The 10,171-nt window shown below is 42.3% G+C and overlaps 1 protein-coding gene across 1 annotated transcript; it reads right to left on the bottom strand.

Moving 5' to 3' along the window:
• Window positions 1-483: 483 nt before the first annotated feature.
• LOC120526227 (colipase-like) lies at window positions 484-9,737 on the bottom strand. Its single transcript, XM_039749284.1, has 3 exons — window positions 9,549-9,737; window positions 5,972-6,094; window positions 484-888 (listed from the first exon to the last, which is right to left on the bottom strand). The coding sequence occupies exons 1-3, from the start codon at window positions 9,633-9,635 to the stop codon at window positions 751-753; spliced, it is 348 nt and encodes a 115-aa protein (XP_039605218.1). The 5' UTR covers window positions 9,636-9,737; the 3' UTR covers window positions 484-750.
• Window positions 9,738-10,171: the final 434 nt, after the last annotated feature.

Consider the following 10,171-nt stretch of genomic DNA (forward strand, 5'->3'; position numbering starts at 1 on the left):
TTCCATGTCTCAGGTCATCACCTCTTCCAGCTCTGCTGTCCACAACCGGCTTTGTGCTCTTCAGGTAATGAAGGGCTGGTTGGTGGTTGCTCCATGATGCAGTTTTTCTCCTTACTGTGTGTGTGTGTTTTCTCGTTGACTGTCTTTAGTGTGTTTGGTTTAGTTTGCCATCTCACATGGAGTGGAGTTGGCTGTTTGGCTGAGTTCTTTTGTTTTACATTTACTTATTTAGCTTTATCGAAGGTGACTTAAAACATCTGAGATACATTGGCTTTTTTTTGCTTTTCCAATTGGAGGACAGGCAGGTCAGGTGACCTGCTCATGGTCTCACAGTGTCAATAGCTGAATTTGAACCCATAACATCAGGGTCTCCAGTAAAAAGCCTTAACCACTGCGTAGCCCAAATTCACATATTGTCAGCTTTCTTTCCTTGCACTCCTTTTCCATTTTCTCAAGAAAAAAATGATCACCAACAAAAAGAAGAACTGCAGGGTACATCACTTGACTTTATTAGACAATTGGTGAGACACAGAACCAGAGGCTAACCACATGCTGATTTTTAATTTTAGTATTAGCTGATTTACAGATAAGACAGAGATTGTCTCGGGCAGTTTTCAATTTTAATTGTTTTTTTTCTGTTCAGTACAGTTTGCCGTATGAAGGTAAGTATAAGGGTGAGGTCTGTTAAGATAATATGGAGTCGTTCTGATTACATTTCTGAAGATTGGCACCAGTGTGTCATGATCTCGGTCAGTCACTGACAGATTTCTCATTACGGTCGGTGCAGATCCCAAAGTTGGTATTGGTGATGGAGCCTCCAATTGTGATGTCAGTGTCACAGTGCAGGCCGCTCTCACAGGGGCATCGGTAGTATGTGCCATAAAGAGTCTGCAACACAAGAGCAAGAACTGTGAGCAAGACCAGAGTAGCTGGCCACATGCCCACGCGAGCACATAAACACACACCCCATTTTGAAACCCACCAGCTGAGCCTCCTTTCTACACAAACACACATGGCACTCACGACTAGACGCTTGTCAAACTGAGCTGCATGTTATCTTATCCCCTCCATCACACTGCTTTATACACAAACTACACACACAACCTCCTGTTCGGGACTGATGTGGGCTTCTTGGTACTTCTGACCCATCTTTATCCAGCAACTGTTTGATCTGAGGGACAGAACAGAGATGATCTCTGAATAAAAGCAAATGAAGCAAACAACAGGGGGAGGCTCAGCCTCTGCCAGCGTCCTACCAGACGCTGGCACACAAGCATAAGATCTGACATCAGGGAATGTCATTGGGCAGGACATCTGTCTACCGTGGAAAACATTAACACATGTTTCTGAACTGGAATACTAAATAAAGAAAAGGAAAAATAAACGAGTTATGGGCAACATGGTGGCACTATGTTAGATAGATAGATAGATATGTGAAAGGCACCATATGATAGAAAGATATGGGAAAGGCACTGTATAATAGATAGATACTGTATATGAAAGCCACTATATGATAGATAGATAAGGGAAAGGCACTATATGATAGATAGATAGATAGATAGATAGATAGATAGATAGATAGATAGATTGATATGTGAAAGATAGATAGATAGATATGGGAAAGGTACTGTATAACAGATAGATTGATATGTGAAAGGCACTATATGATAGATAGATAGATATGGGAAAGGCACTATATGATAGATAGATATAGGAAAGGCACTATATGATAGATAGATAGTGTGGTCCCCGGCCGGGGCTGGAGCCCGGCTGGGACGCCCAGGAGGACGTGAGGAGGGCTTGTGCCTCCTCCAGACCGCGAGGGGCGTCCGTCCTGGTTCTGTGGGGAGCCACGGGTCGAGGGCATGGAAGCCCTACCTGTAGGGGCCCGTGGTCACCGCCAGGCGGCGCCCCGATGCCGGTTCATCCCGTGTGGCCCTCGGCCGGGGATGGAGCCCGGCCGGGACGCCTTAGAGGACCAGAGGAGAGCGTGTGCCTCCTCCAGACCGAGTGGGGGCGTCCGTCCTGGTTAGACAGGGGCCTCGGGTACAGGGCTTGGAAGCCCAGCCCTGTAGGGACCCGTGGCCACCGCCAGGCGGCGCCACAGTGCCTGTTTATTCCGGGAGCCCGGCACTTCCGCCACACCAGGAAGTGCCGGGGCGACCGGGAGACACGGACGGCTTCCGGGTGCGCAGCCGGCACTTCCGCCACACAGGGGTGTGGTCACCGTTCAGTGCCGGGGAGCAGCTGGAGCCCATCCGGCTCCCCATAAAAGGGACCGCCTCCCTCCAGTCAGCGGTGGATGTCGGGAGGTAGCAGGACTGAGTTGGAGAGAGAGGACGGGAGGCGGCCAGGAAGGCACAAGAAACTGTGGGCCCTGGACTTTGGGGAAATCGGTGCAAGAGGCACTGGGGCTTGTGAGTGTGCACTGGACTTTTATATTGTAAATAGTGTAAATAAACAGTGTGTGGGTTGAAAATATGTTGTCCGTCTGTGTGTGTCCGGGCCAGCGTTCACAATAGATAGATATGGGAAAGGTACTGTATAACAGATAGATATGTGAAAGGCACTATATAACAGATAGATAGATATGTGAAAGACACTATATGATAGATAGATAGATAGATAGATATAGGAAAGGCACTATATGATAGATAGATAGATAGATAGATATGGGAAAGGTACTGTATAATAGATAGATAGATAGATGTACAAACGCCACAGTCTGATCACACACCAGAATGACTAAAATGGAAGAAAATTGAACAGAAAGAAAACTTCTGACTTGCCAGTCCCAGTCCAACTAAGTCATTATGTGGGTGTATTGCTGTTGGTATAAAGGTGCCTGCGTAATGTTTCTTCACAGAGAAAGCATGTGCAGCATTGTTTATAATGGTACTCGGTACTATTTTAATTCTCTTCTCCTCTACTATATCCTGGGTGTCCAGAGTGTCATTTTACAGAGCGTAGAAAACTGTACTTGCCATCACAGAAGTATGGAAAATGTGAAGGATGTCACTTCCCACATTAAAGGAAACATAGTATTTTAAAGAAGAAGAGTCTGCTCTGCCCCTTCTTCAGTTTGCTATGAACATTTTAAGAATATTTTTATTGAGGTGCCTTCATTACTTATTTAATTTCTGCAGAACAGCACCCTCTGTGGACAGGAGGGCAATCGACCGCTTGCTCTGAATGCAGAGACACCACTGGTCTACTGTCCCCAGGAGGATATTTGGCTTTTTACAGAAGCTCTTTCAATAAATAAATACATAAATAGGTAGATACATAAATAGAAAAGTACATAAATAAATATACACATACACTTTGGTCTGAGCAAAGAGGAGAATTAAAATAAAAGAAAACTTCTGACTTGGCAGTCAGTTAGTGAGCAGCCTCACAGCACAGAGACCAGGGTTCACGTCCCAGGATCACTTTTCATGGTGTGGACTTCACAAGACCTCTGAAGGTATCCTGTGGTATCTGTCACCAAGACTTTAGCAGATGATTCTTTAACTCCTGCAAGTGGCGAGGTGGGGCCTCCATGGGTCGGACTTGTTTTTCCAGCACATTCCACAGATGCTTGATCAGGAATTTGGAGGCCAAGTCAATACCTTGAACTCCTTGTCTTGTTCCTCAAACCATTCTTGAACAATTTTTTGTTTTTTATACGTACACAGAAGCTCCTGCCTGACTTAACGCTGAGTTGTTGGCAGTGACAAATATCTAATCTGGGCAAGAAACACAATCCTGGTTGCTAGAAAGGCGCATATCAATCAAAAGAAAAAGTCGCCTGTTTAACTTTTCGTGAATTCACTGAATATGTGAACATTATTTTTAACCACAAAATAGCAGTTTTCTCATTACAAAAATCATTAAAAGGACAGGTCCAGTAGCCTGATAGGTCTACATCCCCCTAAAGCCCACCCAGAATAACCGGCATGTTCAGTTTTGAGGATCAGTGACAGGCAAGATGGTGTTGTTATTTGAGTGCAACTATTGGTTGGGGAGGGGTTGTGGACCCAGCCCCCCCCGTCACCCCTTATACTCCACCCCAGGGATGTATGGACAGTTATGAAAAGTAAAAACACTAATAATGATAACATAAAATAAATGTATCCACTGATCTGTGCTATACATTTTTTTCTGTATGATTCCAATAATTTTGATCATTTTTTATAGTCAAAATTGTTGAATTTGCGCATTTCCTGATCAAATATAGGGAAGAACCGCAAGGTGCAGCAGCGACAAGCCTCACCTAACCTCGGACTGTGCTCTCCCTCACACACTGGGTTGATGCATGCAATTGACGTGTGCCTGTTGCTGTCTCTCTCTGTATGTCACAGACACATTTATTACACACTGTGACTTTCCACAGTCTGTCTAATATCTTTAATGAATGTGTGTAACATATTTAGTCTGGCTGATCGGACATAAAACCACAATTAAAAGGCACAAGGTGAGGCAGACAGTACCGTGCCGCCCTGAAGGGGGCGCAGGTGAGCCCAACAGGTGCTTGTTGCTGCTGTTTTTCTACGCAGAGGTGCCAATAAGTTAGCAATATCAGAAAGTCAAGTGCACTGCAGCGGTCCGTTTACTTTTATGTTTTGTTCCTACTGACTGCCAAAATGGAAGATTAAGAGTTTTAAAACTAAAGGAAAATAAGGAGGACTTTTACAAGAAAGTGATGGAGATTTTCATGGAGAAGGATAGGCGCATGGACTTCATTTACAAATAAAGGTAAGACCATAAACGGTTTTCAATTTTATATAAAATTGAATCAGACTACGAAAAAAAAACAACCCAATATTTAAAAACTAAATTTTGCCCTTAAATAAAATATTCTTTCTTGTCATTCTTTTGTTGAACAGTCTTTACTAAAATTGATTAAGGGATCAGAATTAAAAGCTTTTAAAAACAAGTAAATATTACAATTAAGGTCAAAACTGCAATCCGGTTTTTTTATACACCACTCTATAATTTCATTTGTATTGAATGAGTATGAATTGTGGAATTGTAATGGAAAATTTAGAACATATGGAGGGTGCAGAACAAATGTGCTCTCTCTCGCTGCTATAAATGTAACGTTCTTTCTCAGCCAAATATGCACCTTACATATGTGTGCGTAATGAATGCTGGTGAGTAATGAAACATAACCAATAGTCAATGTGCAAGCTGCCAACTGAAGAGTGAATAAGCTACTCTTTTGGGTTCCTATATTTGTAACTCTGACTCTGAAGGAGTCAGTGCCTCACCAGCCATGAACCTCACCGCACGTTACTGCTCCACCCATGTGTCTGACTTGTCTTCTTCCACACAAGTATTTCTTTGATTGTTGAGCTTGTTGCTTCTCCTGGCATTTCCTTCAGTTAAAGTCAGGCCAGGCCCTATAAACCAGCCACATTCTAATTATATAAAATAATGACATGTTAATCAGTACTAGCCATTCTCATACAGTTGTACTCGTCACAAACGATCAGCCATCCTTTTTCAGAACTGATTTATCCAAGATGAGGTCTTGGAATTGTACAAAGTGTGAAACAGCTCACTCAGGCAAGGCTCTAAGTGGTTGTTGATTGTCAGATTTGTGTCTCTGTAACCCTCCATGACCAAGATATACCCACCTCTACTGTATATTACGCAGAGTGCCCTGTCTCTCCTGAAGCTGCCCAAGGCCCTCATTCTAAAGTCATCTTTGATGAACCTTCTAATTGGGCTTTGACATTTGAATCATTTAAGCCATTTTAATCTGTTGGCCTTCACCTTTGCTGTCCTCCACACTTGTTCCAAATGTCTGTGTTCTTTCCCATAGCTTTCTTTCAATGCTGAGCTGTTAGCAGATACCCTCTCTTATCAGAGCGTAACCCCACTCTAAAGCTATCAGCTGCTTCATTCACACGCTCTGCTTTTTATCTGCAGCCATACTGCTGAATCACAAAAAAACAACAACAACAAAAAAAAACAGTTTTCCTACCAAAGGAGAGCATTCTTGGTTCTCAGCTGCTCGGGAGGCACAGCGTGCCAGGCTCAACCCATCATTTCGGTGGCAACATTTGCTCTTGCACTGAGCACTTTGAAAGCACAGTTCACCATTATCCTGCAAAGACAGAAACAAAGACTTGCTAATTGTTAAGTCAATGCATACTGCAATCGCCATGGCTTAAATATGGGAGTCTGAAGGCTCACAAAGTCTTCTTTAATGTCCCACATAAAGCTTTTAGACTTTTTATGAGAGAGGAAATGATAGGAAAGTTTAAACATTTGGACTTTAAAGGTCCCGCCTGTACAAGGACGAGGATAAAACCAGGGTGAACCAATGCCCACCTACATGCTTTATAGTGTCACTACTGTCATCAGTACAGTGAAAATACAAATAAAAATGAACATTATTGATTCTTTGGATAAGGCATTAGTGTAACACAGAGAGTTAATAACCAAGCAGGCATGTGAACATCTTAATGTCACATCTCATGGATTAATTATCTCCACGAAGGGTCCAGGTTTCCTATTTAAAAAGGTAATTCTGCTGCCAGTACCACCCCAAAGCCACAATTGTGACAAAATGACCACAACAACTCGTGATGAGTGACACAGTTGAGTTTTGTTATGCATTCAGTGTAGTAATATTAACCCTAAAATTAATATTTCATGCAGTTTCTCAATTGCTAAATGTAAAACTCACTAAAAAAATTAAGTTTTTGGTTTTGATTTCAAAGAAAAGGTGTATTCTGCACCTGAAACTGCTGTCTCTTTTCATAACTGCTTTCCAGCACCATCTGATCTCCATGGGCCCTTCCATGTGGCTCCATGCACTCTCATCTGACACTGCCTGCTAGTTTGCTCTCCTTGTTTACTCGGGGTCAGAGGAAACACCGTCATTGCTCACCTTCCCCAACTTCATAAGCCATCTCACACCAGGGATTCTTTATCCAATGGCCAATGTGGTTTATCAGTGGCAAGTGCTTGCAGGTAAAGACTGTCTAGTCTCACCCTCTGCTTTCAATGTTCTGCACCAGAAAAAAAAATGTCTGTGCCATGCTTTATCACACTACTCTGGGAAACGTGTAGGCACAACAATCAAAAATGTCATCCTAGCTACATCAGCACTCACGATGAAGGTTAGTAGGAACAGAATACATGTGTATGAATGAGAGGGAGGTCAGAGGAATGGTGAGGATGCAGGGAGTAGAGTTGGCGAAGCTGGATGAGTTTAAATACTTGGGATCAACAGTACAGAGTAACGGGGATTGTGGAAGAGAGGTGAAGAAGAGTGTGCAGACAGGGTGGAGTGGGTGGAGAAGAGTGTCAGGAGTGATTTGTGACAAACGGATATCAGCAAGAGTGAAAGGGAAGGTCTACAGGATGGTAGTGAGATCAGCTATGTTATATGGGTTGGAGACGGTGGCACTGACCAGAAAGCAGGAGACAGAGCTGGAAGATGCTAAGATTTGCATTGGGTGTGATGTGGAGGGACAGAATTAGAAATGAGGACATTAGAGGGTCAGCTCAGGTTGGACGGTTGGGAGACAAAGCCAGAAAGGCGAGATTGTGTTGGTTTGGACATGTGCAGAGGAGAGATGGTGGGTAGATTGGGAGAAGGATATTAAGGATAGAGCTGCCAGGGAAGAGGAAAAGAGGAAGGCCTAAGAGGAGGTTTATGGATGTGGTGAGAGAGGACATGCAGGTGATGGGTGTAACAGAACAAGATGACGAGGACAGAAAGATATGGAAACAGATAACCTGCTGTGGCAACCCCTAACAAGAGCAGCCGAAAGAAGAAGAAAATATATTCTAATTGGGAGGAAGATTAAACCGAGCCTGGAATTTCAGCAGCAAGAGAAAAGTCAGGGCTCCCTCACAAATAGATAGATAGATACTGTAGATAGATGTACTTATAGTAAAGCAGAATTTGTTGCGTACGGGGTGGTCCAGATCTAATTATGCAGATCCAGATCGTCTGGATGACTTTGATTTATGCGGGGACAATTCCAGTTCGATATGAAGATGATTCTTCATGTCGTCAGTTTGTACACTTCTCGATGGTCTGGGATTTTTCAGATGATTTTCTATATAATAAACTTAATAAGTTATAGCATAATAAAAATTGCATAATTATATCTGGACCACTATGATATATGCTGTGTATGTATATATATATATATATATATATATATATATATATATATATATATATATATATATATATATATATATATATCATAGTAATATTTCATAAGCAGGTTATGTATAAGGGTGCAGCACTTTTATCACATCCCATATCGATTATTGTAATTCCCTACTGGCAGGGGCCACTTCTAATCTTATATCACAGCTCCAGCTTATTCAAAACTTGGCTGCAAGAGTCCTTACTCGAACCAGCAGCAGCGAGCACATCACACCCATCCTGCTCCGTCTTCACTTGCTCCCCGTGTCTTACAGAATCGAATATAAAATCCTACTAATAACCTACAAAGCCTTAAATGACCTCATGCCATACTACATCAGTGACCTTCTCCATCACTATGTGTCTGTCTGCCCACTAAGGTCCTCTGATTCTGGCCATCTTGTTGTACCCCACACTAATCTACACTCCATGGGTGACAGCAGGGCCTTTAGCTGTATAGCGCCCAGACTCTGGAATGACCTACAGAAATTAATCAGGTCAGCTGACTCCATGAATTCTTTTAAAAAACAACTCAAAACTCATCTGTTCAGGAAGGCTTTTAGCTCTACTTGACTTTATTCTCCATCTCTCAGTTTACCTCTCTGTCAAGATGCTCATGTAACCTATGTGTGTGCAGACCATCAATTATAGTATATTGTCTATTAGGCTTTTTCTCTGAATTTACTGTCTTACTCTTCTTTATTTATCTAGTTTAGTACAATACTATATACTGTATACCTTGCCGTTCTTTCTTAAACTCTGTGAAGTGCCTTGAGTATGGGAAAGGCGCTATATAAATAAAATGTATTATTATTATTATTATTATTATTATTATTATTGATTCTCAAACCCCAGAGATGTAAGGTGTATTTGATAGATCTCCAATGCTGCTTACAGTCACCCATTCCCTTCAGTCTATAATGTGATACAAGCCGGGATCTCAGATAGAGTCTGAGGGTTAAGGAAGACTCAAACCTTCTGGTTTCTCACAATCTTTATGTAAGCATAAGATGAAGGTTGTCCTGAGAGTCAGTAACTTAACCTGCAAAGCTCAAGAACATGAAGTAAATCAGGGTGGCACTGGTAGGCAGCAAGTTAACTAACAGTCGAGCCTCCTGGTATCCCACAATCAACAGTGAAACATAAGGAGATGAGGTGACTTCTGACAGCTGGTGTCTAAGATGAGAACAGAACATCTCAGTGTCCTACAGTTTCCAGTGAATAACAGGGAGATGAAGTGACTTAAGGTGTAGGTGGTCAGGGACTAAGCCAAATCGAGTTGTAACTTTCAGGCTTTACTTGAAACACACAATTTCATCACGAAAAAGACACATAGAAATGACATATCATTAAAACTCTCTGCAAAACATCAGACTGCATATCTTACCAGGTTAAAAATGATGCCTTTCTCCTGAGGAGGTGCAGCCATTCCCAATAGAGTGACACAGGCAAGAAAAACCAAAACTCTCATCATGTTGACTCGTTGCAGGTATCTTCTGGGCCAAAATGTGTGCCAAGCCCTGAGCCACAGCCTTATATCCAGTGGCACTCAAAGTATTTGTGCCAATCCTCGTTATCAGCTGCCACTCTCCACTGGAGCAACAAGAAGCAGCTGATGTGGACTTCTGTCAGCAAGAGCAGTACAGGTGACCTTAGTGACAGATATGTAAATCTCACAAGGGGCGGAGCTTGCTGGTGCTGCCTGTTAAATCAAATTACAGCCCGAGTGAGGAATTAACTGACAGAGTATTTGGTGCCTCTGATAGTTATAACATAATGTCTACATGTGATTGCTGTAACCGCAGTATGGCATCAGTAAGTAGGTCATAATCAAGTAAAAACACAGATTTAAATTCAGACTTGTTCTATTGGCGAGACGTACCATGGATTCAGAAAGCATTGAGACGCCTTCACTTTCTGCACACTTTGTTGTGTTGTAAATTGAATTTGAAATGGATACATTTGCCATTTTTGTTTTTCATCTTCTCCACACTCAATAATGACTAAAAC

This window comes from Polypterus senegalus, chromosome 3, assembly GCF_016835505.1.
Source record: "Polypterus senegalus isolate Bchr_013 chromosome 3, ASM1683550v1, whole genome shotgun sequence".
In the NCBI taxonomy this organism is placed as follows: domain Eukaryota; kingdom Metazoa; phylum Chordata; class Cladistia; order Polypteriformes; family Polypteridae; genus Polypterus; species Polypterus senegalus.

Coding starts and splice junctions, on each gene's coding strand:
- LOC120526227 (XM_039749284.1), bottom strand. CDS start 9,635: ATGATGAGAGTTTTGGTTTTTCTTGCCTGTGTCACTCTATTGGGAATG. Junction 6,095..9,548: donor AAGGCATCATTTTTAACCTG/GTAAGATATGCA, acceptor CTGTCTTTGCAG/GATAATGGTGAACTGTGCTT. Junction 889..5,971: donor ACCAAGAATGCTCTCCTTTG/GTAGGAAAACTG, acceptor CTTGTGTTGCAG/ACTCTTTATGGCACATACTA.